Source organism: Halichondria panicea, chromosome 2 (genome assembly GCF_963675165.1).
Source record: "Halichondria panicea chromosome 2, odHalPani1.1, whole genome shotgun sequence".
NCBI classification, from domain to species: Eukaryota; Metazoa; Porifera; class Demospongiae; order Suberitida; family Halichondriidae; genus Halichondria; species Halichondria panicea.
The window spans coordinates 6540562-6563296 of record NC_087378.1 but is presented as its reverse complement, the minus strand read 5'-3'; the positions used below and the strand labels follow the sequence as shown (position 1 = coordinate 6563296).

At 43.3% G+C, this 22735-nt stretch overlaps 6 protein-coding genes across 8 annotated transcripts; 3 read left to right on the top strand and 3 right to left on the bottom strand.

The window, feature by feature from the left end:
* Positions 1–4892: 4892 nt before the first annotated feature.
* Positions 4893–7839, bottom strand: LOC135331062 (uncharacterized). Its single transcript, XM_064526097.1, has 4 exons — positions 7668–7839; positions 7121–7278; positions 6581–7062; positions 4893–5687 (listed from the first exon to the last, which is right to left on the bottom strand). Exons 1-4 carry the CDS (start codon positions 7780–7782, stop codon positions 5024–5026), a joined length of 1419 nt encoding a protein of 472 aa, XP_064382167.1. The 5' UTR covers positions 7783–7839; the 3' UTR covers positions 4893–5023.
* A 103-nt stretch (positions 7840–7942) lies between these two features.
* LOC135331068 (uncharacterized) lies at positions 7943–9359 on the top strand. Its single transcript, XM_064526106.1, has 5 exons — positions 7943–8152; positions 8344–8508; positions 8574–8639; positions 8695–8863; positions 9043–9359. Exons 1-5 carry the CDS (start codon positions 7943–7945, stop codon positions 9174–9176), a joined length of 744 nt encoding a protein of 247 aa, XP_064382176.1. The 3' UTR covers positions 9177–9359.
* On the bottom strand, positions 9307–17245 carry LOC135331060 (elongator complex protein 3). Of its 2 annotated transcripts, XM_064526096.1 has the most exons (15): positions 16941–17245; positions 16670–16840; positions 16310–16415; positions 14885–15094; positions 14453–14585; positions 13480–13634; positions 13050–13130; positions 12595–12802; positions 11696–11768; positions 11513–11633; positions 10414–10570; positions 10287–10362; positions 10133–10229; positions 9884–10020; positions 9307–9457 (listed from the first exon to the last, which is right to left on the bottom strand). In XM_064526096.1, exons 3-15 carry the CDS (start codon positions 16384–16386, stop codon positions 9381–9383), a joined length of 1602 nt encoding a protein of 533 aa, XP_064382166.1. In that variant the 5' UTR covers positions 16387–16415; positions 16670–16840; positions 16941–17245; the 3' UTR covers positions 9307–9380. The 2 variants fall into 2 exon arrangements, with proteins under 2 accessions (XP_064382166.1, XP_064382165.1); XM_064526095.1 differs by lacking the exon at positions 16670–16840 and having other exon boundaries at positions 16941–17242.
* Positions 17246–17472: 227 nt separating this feature from the next.
* On the top strand, positions 17473–19527 carry LOC135331066 (uncharacterized). Of its 2 annotated transcripts, none has more exons than XM_064526104.1 (6): positions 17473–17793; positions 17925–18070; positions 18316–18554; positions 18772–18907; positions 19052–19183; positions 19249–19527. In XM_064526104.1, the coding sequence occupies exons 2-6, from the start codon at positions 17996–17998 to the stop codon at positions 19447–19449; spliced, it is 783 nt and encodes a 260-aa protein (XP_064382174.1). In that variant the 5' UTR covers positions 17473–17793; positions 17925–17995; the 3' UTR covers positions 19450–19527. The 2 variants fall into 2 exon arrangements, with proteins under 2 accessions (XP_064382174.1, XP_064382173.1); XM_064526103.1 differs by having other exon boundaries at positions 17476–17793; positions 17854–18070.
* On the bottom strand, positions 19522–20259 carry LOC135331075 (small ribosomal subunit protein eS21-like). The gene is made up of 5 exons (XM_064526115.1): positions 20098–20259; positions 19980–20043; positions 19799–19870; positions 19688–19743; positions 19522–19630 (listed from the first exon to the last, which is right to left on the bottom strand). The coding sequence occupies exons 1-5, from the start codon at positions 20145–20147 to the stop codon at positions 19612–19614; spliced, it is 261 nt and encodes an 86-aa protein (XP_064382185.1). The 5' UTR covers positions 20148–20259; the 3' UTR covers positions 19522–19611.
* Positions 20260–20273: 14 nt separating this feature from the next.
* LOC135331058 (U3 small nucleolar RNA-associated protein 4 homolog) lies at positions 20274–22729 on the top strand. The gene is made up of 3 exons (XM_064526092.1): positions 20274–20552; positions 20603–20733; positions 20883–22729. Exons 1-3 carry the CDS (start codon positions 20309–20311, stop codon positions 22629–22631), a joined length of 2124 nt encoding a protein of 707 aa, XP_064382162.1. The 5' UTR covers positions 20274–20308; the 3' UTR covers positions 22632–22729.
* The last annotated feature ends 6 nt before the right edge of the window (positions 22730–22735 follow it).

Here is a 22735-nt window from a genome sequence, read left to right as displayed (position 1 = left end):
TCGTAACTTAGCTAGGTCTGGACTCACCGCTAAGTTACCAACTCAGTACTGGTTTACAGTTGACAGTTTAATAGAGACTAAAAACATTGAGAACACACGTACATAAATAGTACACATAGAACAGGAAGTAAACTAAACCACAACACTATGTGTATATGTATGTAATGTGCAACACACGTATGGTGCAATTAATTAAGAATGTGATGATAGCTACAAAAGAACGATTGAACTTCTTACTGGTTTGCTATGGTGATGTAGTGGTACGGTTTTGCTGGTGGGAATCCATTGAACATAGTTGAAGTAGAGGCAGTGTAGCCGCCCCAGTCATCAAAGTAGACCCAGTCCCCGATATTCAGTTCTGGCAGGAGCACATCCTCTCCCAACTTGTCTAATGCGTCACAGGTGGGTCCCCACAGGGTGGAGGGGTGGAGAGGACCAGAGGTTTCCTGGATGAGGTGGAGAGGTTAGTGCAAACTTTCGAAAGTCTAGTCAATAATCAGACTAGACTTCTCATCCATGCGCATGGAGGGAGAGTACATAATTATGATGATTGCTATTAGTCCCGTAAGATCTTACACATCCATATCTTCCCACATCGTAATTTTACCTACCATAATAACAATAGGAGTTGGTGTGACTTCATAAGATGAGATCCACCTGAATGCACTATAGACGCCATCATTAAAATAATACACGAACTTCCTCCCTTCCTCTGTGTCACATGACTTCTTGCTATAATTACGGACACTGCTATTTGGTGGGTGGAGCAGGCAAAATAGAAACCTACAATTATAGGGGACAAACAGACAGAGAGTAAACATTATAGACAAGTGATACACAATAGCTTTTGGTTTTTCGAATAAACAGCATACTGACTTAGACCAATAAATAATTTAGTTCTGATTTACAGAAATTGGGCTCTTATATAGACTCAAGTATTTTAATCACCTGGCTCAGCGATGACAGTGAGTCCTGAGAATGAGCTGAAGAGAGAGTCCAGACTGGAGTTGATGGCATTGGCCACTCACTGGAAGACCTCTTTAGAGCTCCTAATTCCAGGGAAACCTCCTCCAATGTCCAACAGATTGAACTGATAGCCACTCTCATAGCCGTACTCAAACAGTTCAGCAGACATCTTCAGAGCTAGCTCATACACTCTGGGAGATTGAGATCTACTCCCGACATGGACTATAAAAAGTATGCTGTGCATGATTAAACGGTGTGTGAACCCACCCACCATACGCCAATGATGTTTAGCCCCAGATTTTTAGCAGTACTCAAAATATTTTTACCTTCAGGTATCGTGCAGCCGAACTTCATTCCAAGTTTCCATTGAGCCTCCAGGTCATCAGCTCTGATCCGCAGAACAAGCCTAAATAAAAAATACTCGTAAATTGCAAATTAAAACCACTTGCGAGTAATTAGAAACGTTATGAACAACATTAATTTCACAACTTGAGCAAGGATTACATGTAGCAGAATTTAATACGAGCAAAAAATGAGCTAAACAGTGAAATCGCAAACAAATCTACCTGTGAAAATATGTCACCTTAATAAATTCTGCTCAAGTGAAATCATAGCATTTCTAATTACTCGCAAGTGGTTTTAATGAGATTCATTGTATTTTATTTTTGCAATTTTACTCTCATTTGCAGAAATAGCAGAAATTAATACATAGCCGCGAAAAGGTATTAGCTCAGCCACTACCCTCCCCCCCCCCAAATTGTCAGCATTCCATTGGTATAGATGTACCTTGCAGATGGACACTCTTCTTGTATCTTGAGTAGTTCAGAATCGCAGTCAAAGGTCATTGTCTCAACACCCATCTCGACTGCATACTTTAGATGAGAGAGCCCCTAAATGATACGATTTAGAGTAACTCCCAAATCCAACATACCCTTGATCTCAGCCTGTTTGGTTGGTTTGTGAGAAAGTAACAGGTTGGTGCGAAAGTAAGAATTTATACCTTGCTTGCACAGTCGAAGCCAGTCCCTAGTGCAGCGAGTGTCTTCAAGAGAGCTGGGTCGTTGTTGCACTAGACAGCATAGAATGGAGTGATAGTGTGTAGGGCAGTCACCCAGTCTCTATGGAGCTCCAGTACCCGACCAAGGTCAACAACATAGAATGAGTCATCAATGTCCTGGTCCATGAATTATAGCCACATATGCAGAATCAATACAATACATGTATTCAAGTTTAATTACCTGTCTCCCTAAAGCAGTGGTTTTGTTTTTGATGTGTTCCCTCAGAGCTGCCTCACCATCAGGTACAATGTCCAGCTGAACTGTGCTGATCTCACTGATCTGCATGTCCATTGCAACTTGAACTGCTAAATGCCAGTGAGAAGAGGATGATAGTTCTTTCTGGACTAACAGTCAGTCTCCCCCAGACAAGACAGGAAATATACATAGAGTGGCATGCACAGGATTAACTTTTCAGTGCATGGTGCTGAGCAAAAATAGTAAATTTTAGTGACAATAAGTATAGCCCATTGCCCGTCTTGAAATCTATATAGCTGGTAAACTATTTGGTGTATAGAACAAGGACATTTGACATGGTAAGTATACACATCAGTTTGGGGCATGCAATGTCTCATGTAAAGTGGATCCAAAATAATTATATGCATCAAAGTGAAATGTTCCTCAATTCTATGATACGACATTTCTAAGTTGATGCACGGCAATGCGTTCCACAGACACACTATACTCGATAAAGTAGAAGTGACATGCCTAATTCTTACATCTGGTGTAATTGTGGGCCGGCCAGTCCGGCTTGTGGTCTGCCTAGTCTATATAGTCGATGTAGTAACAAAGCGAACGTGGTCGAGAATATTAAAGTTATCTTGTGGATGTTGTGGTTGCTTGAGGTTTTTAACCATGGAACAGTAAATCCATGAGCTCCATCCAATGCATTAGGGGTAGTATACCAATTAAGGGAAGTTAGGCTATAATAATTATAGCCTCTATAACATTTAGAGCTATAGCTAGTAATCGCTGAATGGCTCTTCTGAATTTTCTCAAGCTTGATGTTTTTGAAAAGGAGTGGCCTCCATAGTTATGTATATAACCGGTGAGAGCGGACTATATGGCAATACATAAATTCCTTTTTTTTTTTAACATTGTTGCTTGTAACAGTCCTTCTAATATTAAAGGTTTAGAGCCCCATAGGCTTTTGAGCATTATTATGTCGAATATAGTGTTTGGACCAGTGTAGTGTATTTGATACAAATATCCTGAGATCCTTGAATTTGTCCGTGGGTTCCATCTATATGCATGTGGTATCGATCTGCTGGTCTCCTCCAGTACTACTTGTTTCTTCATACTTAGGTTCCATTTTTTGCACCATGCAATTTGTGACTTTGTTTGGGTCAGATTGGAATTGTTTCTTCTGAGGTGAGGAGATAGTTTTGAGAAGCTTTGTATCATCCGCAAACAAGAACACCTTTGAGGTAAGAATGATTTCTGGAAGGTCATTAATGTATGGACCTAGTATGCTCCCCTGTGGTACTCCAGATCATGAGTATACTGGAAGTAGTGTAGAGTGTTTGTTTTCCACTTCTACGGAGTGGTGTCTGTTTTCCAGATAGCTTGGTATATTCATAAGTGCCTGCCATTTAATTACATGCTTCACAGATGCAAGCGGGTCTCTTTTTGTGAAACAACCCACCACAACCACCCACTCCATACCCCTTATATTTGTTACCACAAGTTACCAGTACGGTTTGGGAAGCCTAACAATTTCCCTAAGAGTCTAAAAACTCCCACTCCCCCAAATGTTTTTTTTACCGGCCTGCCTGGTCTATAAATTGTTGATGAAAATCCGTGAAACGTGTTATTAAGTTGGCGGCCTAAGGATGACATCACACAAAAAGCAGGGCCTCCCTACCTAGTGCTCAACGTTGAAATTTTGTCTGTCTGTATGTATGTATTTGGTAAGGCCAAGCTTAATTACATGTTTCACAGATGCAAGCCGGTCTCTTCGTGAAAATAAAAAATAAACCCCACAATCACCTACTATAGGCTTACAGTGCATCCAGTCTAAAGAGTAGAATACCAAAAATGTGTGAGTAGTTGTACTTAAATGTAAATATCTTATGATTAGAACATTTCTAAGAAAATCTGCTGATACCATTGTGTAGGCGAATGAATAAGCTACAACATATCCAAAATTGTTTCCATGACAACATAAGGTGGTGGGTTTGTGGTGATTAATAAAACAGTACCCAATTGTTATAGTGGGTAATCAGTTAGGGAGAGAAAAGGCCAACGGTTTCCGGCTAAGGTTTGGAACTTTGTCACAACATCTAGAGATAGTTTGGCTATCTTATGAAAGATTCGATGTTACTTAAATATCTACACATCCTCCGCAGTGCTCAAAATTGCTAGTTTTTAGTGCCGTTTCGGTTAGGGAGAGATTTGAAGAAAATCTCACGGCTAAGGTCTAAAAATTATACGGAGTAAGCTTGAATAAATTGTTTAACTTTTGATAAGAAAAATTTTTCCAAAAATACTTTAGTTCCAGAGATAATTGATGTTACGTACATTTTTTTACAATCACCCCCATTATCTCCTAAAATTATTTCCCACTACAACAACTTTTGGGGAAATATTTTTGAATCATGTTGTAGCTTATTCTTTTACCTATACAATGGTATCAGCACAATTTCTTAGAAATGTTCCAATCTTGAGATACATCTAAGTACAACTACTCACCACCACAACTTACAAGTACCGTTTGGGAAGCCTAACAGAGTCTAAACTCACTCATTCTCCCTTTACTGGCCTGCCTGGTCCATAAATTGTTGATGAAAGTCTGTGAAACATTATTATGCTTGGCCTAAGTGAAGATGTTCATAAGTTCATCACAGACCATTAATTTTCACAGACCTAGAACTTGTAAATGAATTTGTATGTGTTGAATCAGCAAGTTTGGGACAAAAAAACTGCTGTAGAAAACGTGGAACCAATTTATGTGCGTCATCACTGTCGGCACTATTCAATATACGTTTACACAGGCATAATATTTACACATAAACATAGCCATGTCCATTTGATAGATTACTCATATTTTGACTACTGACACTCCTGGTGATACCATTACTGAAAGAATGGCTCGACAGCTGATGACCATTGTTGAAGGGGTAGTCCTCCAATAGAGAGCAATCGTTCTCTGAAAGAGCCTCGTTGCTGGTGTAGCGTAGAGCAGTCACATAGTCTTGTGATTTTGAATTTTCAGGCTTGTCTTTTTTATGTATGAGATAAGGTTCACTGACATGTGTTGTAAGTGCTTGAATGTATGTTGTCGCTGCTGTATTAATGTCGTGATCGCTTTTCCATTTCTGTGTGGAAAATTCTTGTCCATTTCTGAGATAATCGATAGATTGTGAAGATATGTAAAGCTCATTGCCTTGTGCTTCTGTTTGATAGGAAGAGCCCACACTCTCATTGTGAGCAGCTATAATCATAGCCTCAACCTGGTTTCTGATGTCATGGTTTAGGTCAAAGTCACTCCTCGAGTTTTCTGTGCCGACTGATTCTGAGCTGCTATTATAGTTGAATGGATCAAAGATGGTGAGGGTAGAGGTAGCAGTCGGAAGCTTCATATTTAGCATGGCATCGGTGATAGGCTTATAAACCTGTTTCACATTTGCTTGAAGGCCATACCCAGTCCTAAGATTCAACATAAACCTATATGACATAAAGAACAAAATGTAAATGGTAGACCTTAAATAATTAATGAAAGCACCGCTGGTGCTGGTGCCTCGGTGGAGATGCCAAAGCTACATAACATAAAGCTACTAATAGCCTTTATACACAACCTATATATCATGCATTAGGTGTAGCCTCGAGACCAGCCGTTCGTTATCTGAAAGAACGCCTGGTCAAGTTCTAATGTGCAACTTGTCTAGCTGAGTCAGCGTTTTATAGCATCATAATGATATTCATGGGTAATACACCTTGTGCGGGCAATTACCGGTCCAAGAAATTCCTGGACCATAGAACATGTGCTACATTGGAACTTGACCAGACGTTCTTTCAGATAACGAACAGCTGGTCTCGAGGCTACATTAGGTGCATGCAGGCAGAATCCAGCAAAGAGTGGGTAATGATCGACCATGATTGTTGTTAAAAACGATCAATGCCAAAGTTCAAGTCTAAAATTAATGGCTGCATCAGCAGAGCTTTGCAGCTCTTTTCTCACTCTTGCAGCTACCAATAGCTAATATTCTAGTGCAGAGTTAACTACTAAGTAGAGCAGAAATCTTCTGAAAAGGCTGCAATGGCATTCCAAGTAAGCAAAACTAGGCATAACTCGAGAACGAAGCATTATTTTTCAAATCCACGAATTAAAATCCAAGTAACATGACTAAAAGCCTATAGAAACTCTTACTTGCACTTGATTGATCCTTGAGCAGCTGTAGGAGTCTACACACACAGACACACACACACACCAACACACACACAAACACACTACCGCATACCTCGCTTGCGCATGCGCACCAAGGCATAACAAGTAATTTACACAGAGTACAGAAGGTCTGGAGTCATGGCTGTCCATATAATCATATAGATTCACTTACTTGTTTTTTCTCCACCTTGCAGCACTCAAAATCCCGATCATACAGACAGTCAATATCACAACAATGAAGATTACCATCAATGTATATAGTGCTACCATGTCAGTAACCAGTGTGACTGTTTCATGTGTAGGTACTGATGATGATGTAGACGCAATTGCCCCTACTGATGGTGTGCCTCCAATTTTAGATAGTGTTGTCGTGGTAACTCTAAGACTCGTAACACTGACAATAGGTGCGACTGTTGCGCTTGTAGGCATAACCAATTGTACTGATGATGTAGACGCAATTGCCGTTTCTGATGGTGTGTTGTCTCCAATTTCTGGGAAATAGCAGTTTTGACCTGTGCTATTAAGACTATAAAAATCTTGAAAGTACGAGTAGCAGCCAAAAACAGTACAGGATACAGCTCCCAACAAATGAAAAGAAATGTTTACCGGTTTATTCGAGTCCAAAATTACAACTGAACGGCAGTAACTAGAGATCTGTGTTGAGCAAAGATATTAAAGGCTAAAAGTCAAACAGTTTGTAAACTCCACTTACCTCAAAATGTGTTTCATTAGAACAGTTCAAAATAAATGCTGAATCGCTGTTTCTAAGATCAACGTCGTCTGATTTGAACATGGCCTCAATACTTCGTTCGTCTTTAGAACAATTCAACTCAACTCTTCCATTCAAGTCAGAGGAGTAGTCATAAAGTACTGTATTAATGCATAGTGTATAATTATGGCATTACAGAGATCGAGCTAGTAGACTTTAGTCGGGCGATGCCGCCCTCTACCAGCTAGCAGAACAAAAACTGTGGATAGGCTTGACCTCCTTCTGTGTAACGGTAGGGCGGCGGCACCCGACTATCTTGAGCTGCCGAGGCACATTTGCGTATTATAAGACTATGGTACGAGTGGTAGGATCATCCATTCGTAGATGATACAGTACTGACGTCAGTACGAATATATAGATGATATAGTTCGACGTCAGTATAGTACTGTATCATCTATGATTAGGTCTAGTCTGCAGTTAACTTCTCCGCCAGGGGTCCCACGCTCGAGAAAATCGCAATGAATAATAACTAAAAAAAAACACAACTCACGATTTTGAGGATCACAGTAATAGAGTGGGAAGTCGACATGTTTCTTGCATTCTTGGCTATGCCCAATACAAGCAAGACTAAAAGTGATACACACAAACAGGAAATCAGTCACCATCTCGATCAAATCTGTGCTGTTGTGGTGATTTTACTATTCATGCATGCACTGTGCTGTTATATACAAGGGAGGGAGTCAAAGGCAAAGCGGATGTAGTCATGCACTCTTGTAGCCATAAGTACGTGGCCCCGGATGATCTCACACTGCACTCTGGGATGCGATGATGTTAGACTCAAGGATGACGTCTTGTGTTGAGATACTCCTGTGCTGTTTGCTCCTACTGGGGTTAGGTAACCAAGATACAGCAGCTGCCTCAAGTCCACCAGTGCCTTCCTGGCCAGATCAGTTCTCTGTACAGCTAACTATCTATGTGGAGCAGTATGGCAATTGGCAATCAATAGGAGCTATGTACTACAACTATACTCAAAAAGTTAGCTGGGAGCTAAAGCTATTTAGCTGTACAATCATTATAATGTTGATGGTTGAAATACATGTATAGCTTAGGCTCTTTAGCTGTATAATGTTGATGAGTTGAAATACGTACATGTAGCTCAACCAGCCCCTCCCCCAACAAATCATGTACAAAGTACACATATCAGTATAACTCTGTACACAATGCAGACATTTCGAGCAGACTACATAGACTGGTGCCTTCCTCTGTTTGACACTGGGTCGCCAGATAAAAACAACTACACCTGCACCTTTTTAGCCACACAGGGCAGTATGTACTTCGTTAACCACACAGCTCTTAGTTGGGACGATTACCAGTGCTGTCTGTTTGAGGAGGTTGGTTTAGAGTCGTGTTACTTAATTATTGGAAATTTGTTTTTATATCATGTGTGGTTGGCTAGGGGTTGGCAGCAGTTCCTCCTGACTGGATGAAGAATTGTCAGTACAATGGGACGCAACAGATTTGGGTAAGAAGTGCCACATTATCATGCACTGATAATAAATTAAGTGGTCTGCCTACAGGACACGGAGTGTGATGCCTGGTGGTTCCCGGGAACCAGTGACCCAGAGAAGCCATGCTACGGATACTGGACCGCTCAGGACGACCAACGCACACCGGTCCAGTTCTTTGGGCTCAGTTCAGTTGGTCCTACTATTCTAAAGTATAGTGGGTACAAGCCAGGCCCATTTGGTGAGAAATTCCGATTTTCTGTTTTGATAAACACAAAACCGTTAAGTTTATTTTTATTTTTAACTAGCACTTTTTCTAGCTACTTTATCTTATTACTCGACATTTGTCCATGTGTGAAATGCATAACGATCGTAGTTTTGGGGAGGTTGTATATATGTGTTACTCCACCCTACCCACAGACGTTCCCCTGAACCTACCGAGTGCTTCGTGTCAGCAGGAATGCAAACCTCCACTGAGCAAGAGACTGAGGAAGGCCATGGGAGGAGGGCGGAAGAGGGAGCAGGCCTGGCCCATACAGTGGCCCTCATGCTAACGGTCACTCTCTGATGTTTGAGTGCCAATGTTCGTAAACTCACACATACATGTATGTGTAGCATAATATTATACTGACTGTTTGTGATACAGCAATAATGCACAGGTTTACCGAGAACTGAATTGTCATGTATGTTGAATTTCATTGTTTGATAAATTCACTGTCTGCACAGGACAATCAAAATGTGTCACATACCATGAATAATCATAAAAGAATCTTAGACATGTAAGGTCCATCCAGTTCGTATCCAATTTTTCTGTAGTAGTTTCTTGTCCCTACTCCTGTACATGTGGGTGGGTAGTTGGGTGGGTGCATGGGAAGAGTGATATAAATGGGTGCGTGTGAATGTCCAGACAAAACACACATTCACACACAAGTAAGGGGATTAATTTGAGAGGGAGTATAATTTAATTTGTTGGGTGTGTGTTGGAAAGAGGAAGGATGCAATTAAAGATTGTACATGAGGGAGAGTACGGTGTGTGGGCGTGTGGTGAAAGTGTGCATGCATTTGTACATGAGGGAGAGTACGGTGTGTGGGTGTGTGGTGAAGGTGTGCATGCATTTGTACATGAGGGAGAGTACGGTGTGTGGGTGTGTGGTGAAAGTGTGCATGCATTTGTACATGAGGGAGAGTACGGTGTGTGGGCGTGTGGTGAAGGTGTGCATGCATTTGTGCATTTGTACATGAGGGGCATGAGGGGGAGTACCTGAAATGACAGCAATCTTGTAGGAGCCATGCTCCTCAAAAGCTATTCTCTCAGCCTCTTCCATTAAGAGCATCCCGAACCCTTGATGTTGGAACTTGGACGGGTCACGGGCACTCACTGGAACCACACTGCCATACCTGGTTGTAAAGTTAAGATGACGACAACATAAACTGCTCACCACGTATCCACAAACAATAACACAAATTCACTAACTACACACATTTACACCAAACACGATATAGAGGATACACATGTAGCTCTCGCACAATGGACACGCCTCCCTTTAGCTCTGGTCTGAAAGTGTCGGGGGAACACTTTCTCAGCCGTAGTAGTCCAACCAAAATATCTGTCAAAAAACATTTATATTAAAGTACACTCGCCACACGGGAGTGGGTGTGGTCACCTTGCCGAGGATCCTCGTAGGAGAGGAAGGTCTCCCATCCACCATTAGCTACGTAGTCTCTTCGTATCAGTTCCACCTGCAGCACGTATTTTGAACAATCTTTTAGCCATATAATAGCCACCCTTACCTCGTAGGGCCGGACCTTGTGATGGATCTCCTGGATGCCTACCTCCCTGGTTCTGACGTCACGGCAATGAGTACCGAGGTCATTCATGCGTGCCAGAGCCAGCTCTCTGAGGTTACCATGCTCTACTCCTGATGTCACCAACGGCATGGGGATGTCACTGGAGGGGGGTAATATAAAGCCCTAAAGAAAGATGCTGAGAGCTACTAACAGTAGATTAATATACTGTACATACTGAATATACTGTATACATGTAGCGGGTAATTTTCGGGGGGGGGGGGGGGGAGAGAGCAAACATTTGTGGTTTATTTGGTTGAATCCCTAAGCATGAACACGAATGAAGCGACCACCTCTACCTGCAGTGCACACGCAGGCACGACACGAATGAAGCGACCACCTCTACCTGCAGTGCACACGCAGGCACGACACGAATGAAGCGACCGCCTCTACCTGCAGTGCACAGGCAGGCACGACACAAATGAAGCGACCGCCTCTACCTGCAGTGCACGCAGGCACGACACGAATGAAGCGACCACCTCTACCTGCAGTGCACGCAGGCACGACACGAATGAAGCGACCACCTCTACCTGCAGTGCACACGCAGGCACGACACGAATGAAGCGACCACCTCTACCTGCAGTGCACGCAGGCACGACACAAATGAAGCGACCACCTCTACCTGCAGTGCACACGCAGGCAGGACAAGAATGAAGCGACCACCTCTACCTGCAGTGCACGCAGGCACGACACGAATGAAGCGACTACCTCTACCTGCAGTGCACACGCAGGCACGACACGAATGAAGCGACCACCTCTACCTGCAGTGCACGCAGGCACGACACGAATGAAGCGACCACCTCTACCTGCAGTGCACGCAGGCACGACACGAATGAAGCGACCACCTCTACCTGCAGTGCACACGCAGGCACGACACGAATGAAGCGACCACCTCTACCTGCAGTGCACACGCAGGCACGACATGAACTGACTAAACATTGCTCAACCACGAATTGACCCCAGAAAATTACCCGCTATACGGTACAAGCACAGGCTCTCAGAACTACACACACAACCCTGACTACACATTGAGGGGGAATCCTACCGTTGCACACGATACACTCTCGTCCACGGGGGCACTAGAGCAAGTATCCTAGCAACCAGGTCGATAAGCAGAGCAGGTGGATAACTCTTATAGCGACCAGTTTTCCATAGCTCGTACAGTCCTGGAAACCAACGAGGAAACGTTAGCAACGACAGTCAAACATAATCAACAGATTGTCCACACCTGTGCCTCTGATGACGAGGGTGGGATAGATCTTTAGACCATCAGCCCGAAACGCAGGGTTCTCGAAAAATTCCTGGAGATAAAAAGGATTGTGTCAACTCGTATTCGGCAATGAGTACAACAAGCAGTTTATTGGTACGGTAGTTTTAGGTCAAGGGTGGGAGGCCTGCGATTGAGATCACTAATTACAACAACTTTAACATCTGTTGTGGCTGGCAGCATTCCAATGTAATGACTACGGGATAGAGGGAAATTTATATTATTAACCCAGAGGCGCCACGGGTTATAGTAGTCGGTCAGTCTGTCTGTCTGTCTGTCTGTCTGTCTGTGTATTCTGAGTTTACTCACCCGGATGCAGGAACAAAGTACCTTAATGTTACTATTATTGTAAAAGGATATTGAAGGAGTGTCTGTCAATTTAAAAGTACATGCATCAAAAATTTTCCGTATAGCGGGAACTTTTCGCGGGTGCAAATTTTCGCTATTTGGCTTCAGAGCCCTCAGCAAAAATGTTCGTGGGTTCTAATATTCGCGGTTCAATACCAGGAAATCACACCCACCAATAGCTTTGCATGTGAAATTACCAGTGCGTGGGAGTTTATCCCGATTTTAATTTTTGTGTTACTTCTCAGCCCTCAAAAAATGCTTTTTATTCGACAACGAAGCTTTAACATTAAAATCTGCCAAATTTATAACTACTACCTTGTTGTGTTGAGGCATCCATGGTATAAACACAGTGCTATCGCATCCAGGTGAGTAAACTCAGAATACATAGACAGACAGACAGACAGACTGACCGACTACTATAACCTGTGGCGCGCCTCGGGTTAATAATATCAAACCTGATATTTTAGATTCAGGCAACAAATTCTCAATAGCAGTAGTACATGTACACTCACAATAAATCCCTCTATGTCTCTCTCGAAGCTGACATTTGGGAGGTCGGGCATCATGTGAGCTACCACCTTGAACCCTGCGTCCTTGGCCAGCTGGAATGACTCACATACAGCCTTCACAGTGTGGCCTCTATTTGTATCCCTGGCAACGTCCTCGTACACACTCTGCACTCCCACCTCCAGTCTAGTACAACCATATGTCAGCATCTGACTGTTTGGGAGGGGGAGGTGGTACAAATACTGTATTACTAGAATGTTTTGCGAGCATCAAAAATATGTGCACTTTGCGAGGGTTGATCAATTCGCAACAATAAAATCGCAAAACCAAGTAAACACGATCCTTGCCAGAACGCAATATTTAGATAGCTAAGGGTGAAATTTTTTGCTGATTTGGCTCATTGGCGAAGGTTTTTTACCAGCAAAATATTTTAGTAATACGGTAGTGTGCACTTTCATACCTGAGATGCTTCTTTAGACAGTAGTCAGGTCTTGTTTCTATGGTGATCCCAATACACTTGGTCTTGCTTTTCTCAGAATATCTAAAATGGTATACATACATGACAGAGTTTATTTCAGTGCTGGTTATTTTCGACCCGCTTGAAATGTTCTGTCACCCACTTGGAGTAAGCAAATGACGGTACTTGCACCTCCTTAAACGAGCATGCTGACTATAAATATACTTGGAAACCCCCATTGGACAAATTCCCGAAATAAACCTTGTATGACATCCGTATTACTGTGTACATGAACACATAATGTCTTCGACCTGGACAATATGACAGCTACAGAATACAATGTACTTATGAAATGGGTCTCATTTCAAACTCAATTTTCAAGGTTCTCAAAGATTCCTTCTCATAGTTGTAAGCTAATGACACATTGCTTTACCTGACAGCCTCGTCGACGCAGCTGCTGGTGTGGCCAGAGAGAGCGTCATGGAGATTCCGGATGAAGAAGTCCTTGTACTCATCATCCAACGCCATGAAGGTCCCGCCCATTACAATGTACTCCACCTTGTCTACAGAGTGACCCAGCTGCTTCAACTGCAAGGAATACGTCCTATTAGTATGAGGGGTGAATACTGCAAAATGTGACTGTATGATCTGTATTAGGAGGCGGCGGCTTAGCTTCAAAGATGGTGGCAGTGTTTAGTTGGTGATGGCGGCTTAGCCTCGAATATGTTAAGGCAACCGTAAATAATAGAACAACTTGACCTTAGCTAAAGTGCTCCTGTGCTCCTGTGCTAGCCTCGATACCATGAGCGGCCTGATATTGAGGTTAGTACTAGAGCCAGCAACTGCCTGGTAAAACAAGAGCACTAATTTACCTACCACCCACCCTACAGACGCTAAAAACTAGCAGTTTTGTGGAGTAATAGCTAAGGTCATTGACAAGTGGTTCACGGCCACAGTAACATATTCGAGGCTAAGCCACCGCCGCCAACTAAACATAATTTTGGCTACCGTATAGCGCGAAATTTTCGAGGGGCTTAATTTTCGTGGATTTCGTGGGTAGCAATCCTACACGAAAATTAAGTCCACGAAAATCGTTCTTTACCTGCTATAACGTGCAAGATTTAAAGGCGTGGCTTCCGGTAAGCAGTCATTCCGCGAACATTGTGCAACGAAAATACTTTTAGAGGCCAATCCACGAAATATAAGTGCCTCGAAAATTTCGCGCTATACGGTATTCACCTCTCATAATTATATATGACACATACGGTCCACACAAAGGCTCAAGTTGAAGACTTACAAGCATCAATTGAATATTTCACCACTAACCAAAAACAGCACCCCATAAAACTTGTCTATACGTGTACGTTCATAAAAGTCCTTTCCCTATTATTGCATAATTTTAGCACCTGCTCGATTCTGTGCTTTGCCTGAAGGTAGGGATTGTAGCGTGCCCTGATAGCCCTCATGGAGGTGGGCTCATAGCCAGTATATGACTGAGTGGAGTACTCAAAGTCAGAGTCGGGTCCCCCAGGGCAATAGCTGAGGTGGGTGGGGCATTGGGAATAGAGATAATTACTTTACACAATGTCCTTAAGGGACATTTTAGAACAGTCCCACACATAATTGGAACATGTAGTCAGAACACCCACTCTAACATAGCAGCTGTTGCATTTTGGGTCATTGATTCTTCAAAGGACTAAGAACTAATTGCTCACACAATTTCCTGGAAAAAACATTACCTTAAAGTGCCCACAACGCCCACAACTCCTAAAGAGGAAATGTTTTCATCATCTCTGAGGCCACATAATTATACGAGTATGTGTAATCTAATTACTCACACACAGATGTTGCCTGTGAATGTGATGTGCGGGCAGCGATGAGGCTTGCACATGACTGCTACCACAGCGATACCGGATGCAGTGCGGATCGGTTTGGCCTTCAGTTTAGGGAGGAGTGTTTTCTTGTGGGCCAGGGGAACAGCTGCAATGATGTCGACCAGTCGCGGTTGAGAGGAGAGTCCATACTTGCTGGCCACTTGACCCTTGAGTCTGTAGGATGATCAAAGTACAAACACTAAGTGTAAAATTATTACAAGTTGAAGTATGAGTGTAAGCTACCCAGGCTTTAGTTAGACTCGCTGGCCACTCCCATCATCACTATCTTGAGGATTGGGACTGGTCAACTGTCAATCTGCGAGTTGTTCTCATTATACCGAAATCGGTAATGACCAATCACAGTGCAGAAGCACTGTCATGTGACATATTTCGCCCACGTAATTCGTTGTAGTTGGGCTGGGTCTTATGTTGTATTAGATAAACCACGGGACATAACCCACATTCACCTGATAGTTACGCAACTTTAGTCAACCGCACAAACCACAAAATGATGTCATACAACTAATTAAAATTCCACAAGAACAACTCGCAGATTGGCAGTTGACCAGTCCCAATCCTCAAGATAGTGATGATGGGAGTGGCCAGCGAGTCTAGGCTTTAGTCTCATGAATCAGCCGCCCTTTCAGTCTGAGCACTTTAGTCCACTACGTCAGTGTCAAAACCAAAAGAATTCCATTACTTCCAACGCATGCAAAAGGTCAACCGCAAACGCTTGACTAGCATCTATGAATTTTTATTTGGCTTGCTCCAAGAACGTTCCTAAAAGAAAAAGAAAAAGGTTGCACAGGACTAGCTATAGTGCAGTCAACTCAACTTACTATAGCTCCTTGATCGGCTAACAGTATCCATAGTTAGACTGACTAGCGCTAGCTATAAATGCGTCCTACTGTATAGAACGCATACGCTTCTTGTCATTCTTAATTTTGATCTGATTGGGTTAGGTCGGAATTCTAACCTGGTCAAAAAAGTTTGTACTAAAGTGCTCAGACAGACCTCCGTGGAAGGGCGGCTGATTCATGAGACTACCCAGGCTTAGTGACCACTGTGCACGGTGGTGTTGCTACCCAGGCTTAGTGACCACTGTGCACGGTGGTGTTGCTACCCAGGCTTAGTGACCACTGTGCACGGTGGTGTTGCTACCCAGGCTTAGTGACCACTGTGCACGATGGTGTTGCTACTCAGGCTTAGTGACCACTGTGCACGGTGGTGTTGCTAACCCAGGCTTAGTGACCACTATGCACGGTGGTGTTGCTACCATGCTTAGTGACCGCTGTGCACGGTGGTGTTGCTACCCAGGCTTAGTGACCGCTGTGCACGGTGGTGTTGCTAACCCAGGCTCAGTGACCACTGTGTTGCCATGGGACTCACTTGTTGAGGTTAACGTCCCTCCCTTCGTGATGGGCTTGTATCAACAGCTTCACTATCTCAGCCACGGTCATCATCATACGCTCGGCCACTGGTAGTCCCTCCCCCTCTGTGTTAGGGTAACATGAGACGTGATTACCTAATCGGCATTTGATCCTTTAATACCCAAAATAGCCATGCATGTAGGCCTTATTTCTACTAATGGTAAAGTCTAAGTAATAGGGTAACCTAGACTTGAGCAGCCACTCCCTTTTTGGGGGAAAGAGACTGGCGGCCATCTGCCGTGTTGAGAGTTGTCCCGTTGGAATGCAATCAGTACAAACCACAAAGTACATAATATGCGTGGGTGATATTACTTTTAACCTCGATAAAAGACCACCAGTGATGTGTATATACTCAAGGCTTGCAATAGTTAGCGTGTGGGCGGTGGAACGAGCATTTGTGACGTTTGCACGTTTGCATTCTTGTGGGAGCGTGAAGAATGTTCACGCACTGGGGACAACTCTCAACACGGCAGCTGGCCCAGTCTCTTTCCTAAAAGAAAAGGAGTGGTTTCGACCTTTTATATAGAGGGCCATCACATAATGAATAACTGTGTGGTATTAATGTAAATCAGTCTATTAAAGCAGATCACCTTTCTTCTTGGTCTTCCCCATAGCAGCACAGATCACACTCCGAGAGGTTAAGAATTAAATTCTGATCAGACTGTTGAGATCTTTACTGTGCATGCAAGGAAAGGGGTCCTGGAACAATTCTGATCAGATAAGGTGGAAACTTCTTGTGTGATGATTGCAAGGAAAAGGATCCGGGAATACAGAATTCTATTTTGATGAGATAGAGGTAGGAAACTTGTGTGATGATCTTTACTGCAAAGAAAAGGGTCACGGGAATACAGAATTCTATTTTGATGAGATAGAGGTAGGAAACTTGTGTGATGATCTTTACTGCAAAGAAAAGGGTCACGGGAATACAGAATTCTATTTTGATGAGATAGAGGTAGGAAACTTGTGTGATGATCTTTACTGCAAAGAAAAGGGTCACGGGAATACAAAATTCTATTTTGATGAGATAGGTAGGAAACTTGTGTGATGATCTTTACTGCAAAGAAAAGGGTCACGGGAATACAGAATTCTATTTTGATGAGATAGAGGTAGGAAACTTGTGTGATGATCTTTACTGCAAAGAAAAGGGTCACGGGAATACAGAATTCTATTTTGATGAGATAGAGGTAGGAAACTTGTGTGATGATCTTTACTGCAAAGAAAAGGGTCACGGGAATACAGAATTCTATTTTGATGAGATAGGTAGGAAACTTGTGTGATGATCTTTACTGCAAAGAAAAGGGTCACGGAATAAAGAATTCAATTTCTGATGCGATAAAGGTAGGAAACTTGTGTGCTGTGTCGGCAAAGAACTCTGCAAAGACAATTCAGAAATGAAACAAAGAATTTTGCTACAGCCTCGGCTACAGCGAAGATAAGCAAAAAGTAATTAGAGCGTTATTAAAGGCTTAGTTTCCTTTGAGGGTTGTTATTTTATCTCCACAGGATGAATCTCACACCCCAAAACCTGTCATTGTCTGACCACCCCCCACATCTTACACACACCCACACGACAGCTCCACACGGTAACACTGCCATCACCACCACCACCACACACCTCACGCCAACTCAAGACAATATCCTCAACATGGAATCTGGCTCTTCTTCTCTCGCTGAAATGCTTAGCAACATAGACTCACTCGAGGTCATCCCTAAACTACAGGTGGTTATCTGTATAGGCAGTGTCTGTGTTTGCATGCAGGAAGTGAGAGCCTATAACTCTATGGTGTTTTTACTAGGATTATTAAACTCATTGTACCTACCACCTAACACAACCTTTTCCCCGTGTACGTACAGTTGTTATGTTACCTTATGTTCCCCCCCAATAGAAACTGCATGCTAGATCAGCCTTCAATGAAAGCTGCTGGATGTTGTTATAGACTATAATGAGAATTGATGTGTGTACAGGTGGAACAATTCACTCAATTGTCAAGCAAAGAGGTGGGTGTGGTCACTCGGCCACGGACATCATCGAGTAGCAGCTCTAGACAGCACTCTACAGTGACCATTGCTGTAGCAACCACTGAGAGCCAAGCTACATCAGAGGAGGATGTAGCTAAGAAGTCAAAAGTGGGTCGTCCTCGAACAAAACCTCCCAAAGAGAAGACAGGCTGGCACTACCATCTTGGTGGAGTGAGGCATGCCAGGTGTGTGTTCATGGGGTCTAGCAGTTCTAGGGAGTGCTTGCACAGTACCGTTTAGCATAGAGTCAGTTATGCCTTTTGTCGTTTGTCTAGGGTGGCTTGCTTCTAGTCTGGTTATCTATAGCTAGTGTGTGATCAGATCGCTCCTTGAAGTAGTGTTTATTTGCTATGACCGTAAAGCTTCCATGCTTAGTATTTCATTCTCTGCTCTGCTTTGCAGGACACCGTTGACGCCTGAGATCAGAGAGGTATTGGAGGTTGCTTATGTCAGCAAAATCATGGCCAAGAACTTCCGCAAGGAGGGGCAGCCAGAGAAGGAGAGGATTGCCAGAATCACTGGACTCTCCATGTATAAGGTGTGGATTGCGTGGTGCAGTTACTCTTATTGATGACCACCCCTCAGTTAGCCTCAGGCGACTATTTTTTTAATAAATAAATAGTTTTGAATAGATGTAACACTGTAAATGATGATTGTTTGAACTCCTTTCCTTGCACTCTAGATACACGAGTGGTTCAAGAACCGTCGCAAGAAGGATAAGCTCTTGAATGAGCGTCGAAAAAGTGAGCGGGCCGCTGTGAAGCAAAGTGAGGGTGACACCGAGTATCCCATCACCATAGAGGCAGTGGAAAGGGTGGGGTAATCAATGGTTGAATGTGTCAGTTGATTTATTGGAGGTATGCATATCTATTCTTGCAGACAGAGGAGTGGTTCAAGAATCGTCTGAAAAGCAAACGCGATCGATCAAAAGAAGTGACCTCCAATAAAGACACCAGTGATGGTAATTTTGAGTACCCACTGACCGTTAACCCAGGGTTCCTGGAGATACAAACATCAGGCCTTGTCGTCCCTACCACAAATCAATCTCTACCCAACAACTCTGGAACTGTTTGTATATAGCAGACAATAATGTAGCTTTTTACATGCTATATAATTTGTGATGCCACTTTTTACATATAAAATTGTTAATAATTCTAATCAACAACAATATAATTATCTGCTGGTAAACAATATCGAAGCACAAAATATTGAATATCCAGCTACAAATTGGTTTGAAAAGTTTTAGTTCTGTGTTTGTTCTCTGCAGGGGAGGAAAGAGAGGGTTACAATAAAACACCAACACTACTATGTGACCTACCCTCCAATAATGCCATCCTTAACACCAAGTCTGTTTAGAGAGTCGTCACTCTCACCCTGGGTGTGGTGTGTGGGTGGACAAGATTGTTCGTCACATACTTTTATTATTTACCATTGCTCTGATGAAGCCACTGACAGCGTATGTCTTGAACGTTCCAGACACTCGACCAGTCTTCTCATCCACCTGAGAAGTGAGAGATTACATACTATTAAAACACGACATGACAGAGGTTAATGGTGCTATAGTTTATTTATGCGTGAGCCTCTAATGATGATTTGAAGTCCCTACTCACATCAGCAATGTTGAGCTGCACAGAGGCATAGTCCCTGGCTCCTATGATCCTCCCACTAGCGGAGCTGGAGGAGAGATCATTTAATCACAATTCTTGCTAGTTTCCATCATGAGATTACCATTTTCTTGGAATGTAGACATCCACAACATCTCCTGCCTCGTTCTGCATAATTCTAACTGGTCACAAAGCTATATATATACTCACAGTGTCTCTAAAAGAGTTCTACTTTCTGGAGCCACCAAGGAAAAGATCGACCACGTGTTTTTCCTTGGTTATGAGCATGCGCAGTGCAGTGTCAACCACGTGGCTGCTGAGCTAGCTAGGCAGCTATGGATGTTCACAGAGTTCGTTTTATCGAGCACGAGCCCCAGCCAATACACTGCTTGGCATTCTCGGATGAGTCTTCAAGCTCTCCTCAACTGGCAGTATCGCGTGGAGACGGTAGCATTGAGATATGGCGGACCGTTGATGGAGAATGTTTCTTCAAAGATGTATGGATTCCAGGAAGAGCTGATGGTTCTGTGGAGACCCTTGTGTGGTGCTCTGGGAGGCTCTTCACATCTGGGGTCACAGGTAGCTGGACAAACTGTCATGGATTGTTTGTTATAGTAAGCTCTCTGTAGGTATTGTACTGGAATGGGACCTGGTTCGGCTGCGACCTCTCCACTCCATAGACTCGTTCGGAGGAGCTGTATGGTGTATGCAACCCAACACTGAGCGATCAATGCTGGCAGTAGGATCAGAAGATGGCCAGGTAAGATCAAAAATTGTCTGCCATGAGATAAAGTGGGTGGGGCATTGTGGCATTTATTTCTAGCACTATAAGTATTCTAATTTCTTATAGTTAATAAGCGTTGTGAATTTTGGTTTATACTTTTAAATGCTCTTTGTTTCTCTCTGCAGGTACGTTTGTTTGAGCTCTCCTCTGGCTCCCTCTCCTTCAGCCGTGGGTTGGACAAACAAGAAGGGCGTGTCCTCTCCCTTGCTTGGCACCCCGACAGTCAGTACATGGCGGTAGGAGGGGCTGACAGCATTATACGGAAACTAGACATCAAAACCGGTCGCTGCATCCTACGAATCACGCTTGATGAGTACAAATCACGGAACACGCTAGTTTGGGATCTCAAATTTCTGAGCAATTCGACAATTGTAAGTGCCGATTCTCTCGGGAAGGTTCAGTTTTGGAATAGTCGGCAAGGCACCCTTATTCACTCGCACACCATACACAGTGCTGATGTGCTCAGTTTGGCTGTCAACAAAGAAGAGAATGAAATCTACTCAGCTGGTGTCGATCAGAAAATAGTTTGTCTCAAGAAAGCATCTGACAAAAGCAAGTGGCTTAAATGTGAAAATGTACGAGCACACACTCACGATATCAGAGCTCTAGCTCTCTCCAATACCCAACTGATAGCTTCTGGAGGTGTCGACACTCAGCTCATAACGTGCCCAACAAGTAGCCTCGACATTAAGGCCATCAACAGACATCACCCTATCCCCGACAGCTCTCGATTTTTCACAGTCGCTAACAGTGCCAACGTTCTGGTTCATCAAAGCAGTATGTCGCTACGATTCTGGCAATTGAGTATCCAACACAGGCTCAAGTCAACTGCCTCCGCTACTGAATCTCTCCCTACCAGTAATGGGGATCGTGGAGATCAGTCCCCCCAAACAAGCCTCTCGTCGATTGGTGAGGTGAATGTTCAAGAGAGCATCCCAGCTCCACTACCTCACTGTACAAATGGTGTCCCGAAAAACTTTCTTGAGATCAAGTGCAAAGAACCTCAACACATTCTGAGCAGTACCATGTCAGCTGATGCTACCAATGTTGCCTTATCGACTGTTGATCGCCTGTGGCTATACAATATCAACCACAGAAATCTAAACGTTGTTTGTGTGCAGGAGACACAGTTCCCATGCTACAAAATGGGGTTCACTCCAGATGGCCAATACCTGGTGCTTGCCACAATAGACAGTGGAGTCAAAGTTGTTGATACATCGAAATTCGATACGGAGAATGCAAGAACTATCCAAGCTAAGGCTAAACCACATCAACCCTTCACAAATTTTGAAGTCAGCTCTGATAGTAAATTGGTGGCACTCTCAAGTAACACAAAGCGAATAATCATCTGTAACCTTGAATCTGGTGATGTAATGTGTAAAGTGCCTCGACTGGACCCTGGACCTACACTGTTTACGTTCACTCGATCATGCGATAGTCTCGTTCTATTTATAGGTGCAGAAAAAACACTTTGCTCGTTCAAGTTTGCTGACAAGCACTTGAAGGTGGTTGGATACGTTGCTTTGGATAGAAAATACGAAGGCCGTTTCAAGTTGTCCTCCCCGAATGGTCTAGTACAAGTTCCAAAAAGAGAAGACGTATTTGCTGTGTATGATAATGACTGTGTTGTGCTTGTACGTGGCGGTGGCTCACAGGCGAAAGAGACCATAGAAGAAAGCAGTAGCAAAGGAAAGAGAAAAGAGAGATTGTTTGAAGGGCCACCACTTCGATTACGATTTGTAACGTCGAACAGAGGAGCGGTGTTGTTTGCGGGACCCTTTGGAGGGAAGGAACTGGTTTTAGTAGAGAGATCGTGGACTGACACTCTTAGTAAACTGCCTCCAGCCTTGGCTAGGAATCAGTATGGCACTTAGCACTGTAAATAATAAGAATAATTATTTTATTGTGAGCTAATTTAATTTTGTGGTTTTTGTAACTATGACATCTTGTTATAGTACTTTGAATCAGGAAATGAGGT

Bases quoted from the DNA above. Each gene is read 5' to 3' on its own strand.
- LOC135331062 (XM_064526097.1), bottom strand. From the start codon at position 7,782: ATGGTGACTGATTTCCTGTTTGTGTGTATCACTTTTAGTCTTGCTTGT. The intron at 7,063-7,120 runs GTAAGTGGAGTT...TGCTCAACACAG, and splicing joins CTAATGAAACACATTTTGAG to ATCTCTAGTTACTGCCGTTC. The intron at 5,688-6,580 runs GTAAGTGAATCT...TATGTCATATAG, and splicing joins GCAAGGTGGAGAAAAAACAA to GTTTATGTTGAATCTTAGGA.
- LOC135331068 (XM_064526106.1), top strand. From the start codon at position 7,943: ATGATGTTAGACTCAAGGATGACGTCTTGTGTTGAGATACTCCTGTGC. The intron at 8,153-8,343 runs GTTAGCTGGGAG...TACACAATGCAG, and splicing joins ACTACAACTATACTCAAAAA to ACATTTCGAGCAGACTACAT. The intron at 8,640-8,694 runs GTAAGAAGTGCC...GTCTGCCTACAG, and splicing joins ATGGGACGCAACAGATTTGG to GACACGGAGTGTGATGCCTG.
- LOC135331060 (XM_064526095.1), bottom strand. From the start codon at position 16,962: ATGGGGAAGACCAAGAAGAAAG. The intron at 13,635-14,452 runs GTGCTAAAATTA...TATTCCTTGCAG, and splicing joins CAAAGCACAGAATCGAGCAG to TTGAAGCAGCTGGGTCACTC. The intron at 13,131-13,479 runs GTAAAGCAATGT...ATACCATTTTAG, and splicing joins TGCGTCGACGAGGCTGTCAG to ATATTCTGAGAAAAGCAAGA.
- LOC135331066 (XM_064526103.1), top strand. From the start codon at position 17,855: ATGAATCTCACACCCCAAAACCTGTCATTGTCTGACCACCCCCCACAT. The intron at 18,071-18,315 runs GTGGTTATCTGT...ATGTGTGTACAG, and splicing joins AGGTCATCCCTAAACTACAG to GTGGAACAATTCACTCAATT. The intron at 18,908-19,051 runs GTGTGGATTGCG...CTTGCACTCTAG, and splicing joins CTGGACTCTCCATGTATAAG to ATACACGAGTGGTTCAAGAA.
- LOC135331075 (XM_064526115.1), bottom strand. From the start codon at position 20,147: ATGCAGAACGAGGCAGGAGATGTTGTGGATGTCTACATTCCAAGAAAA. The intron at 20,044-20,097 runs GTAATCTCATGA...TCTCTCCTCCAG, and splicing joins GTCTACATTCCAAGAAAATG to CTCCGCTAGTGGGAGGATCA. The intron at 19,744-19,798 runs GTAAATAATAAA...CACCACACCCAG, and splicing joins GTGGCTTCATCAGAGCAATG to GGTGAGAGTGACGACTCTCT.
- LOC135331058 (XM_064526092.1), top strand. From the start codon at position 20,309: ATGGATGTTCACAGAGTTCGTTTTATCGAGCACGAGCCCCAGCCAATA. The intron at 20,553-20,602 runs GTAGCTGGACAA...AGCTCTCTGTAG, and splicing joins CTTCACATCTGGGGTCACAG to GTATTGTACTGGAATGGGAC. The intron at 20,734-20,882 runs GTAAGATCAAAA...TTCTCTCTGCAG, and splicing joins TAGGATCAGAAGATGGCCAG to GTACGTTTGTTTGAGCTCTC.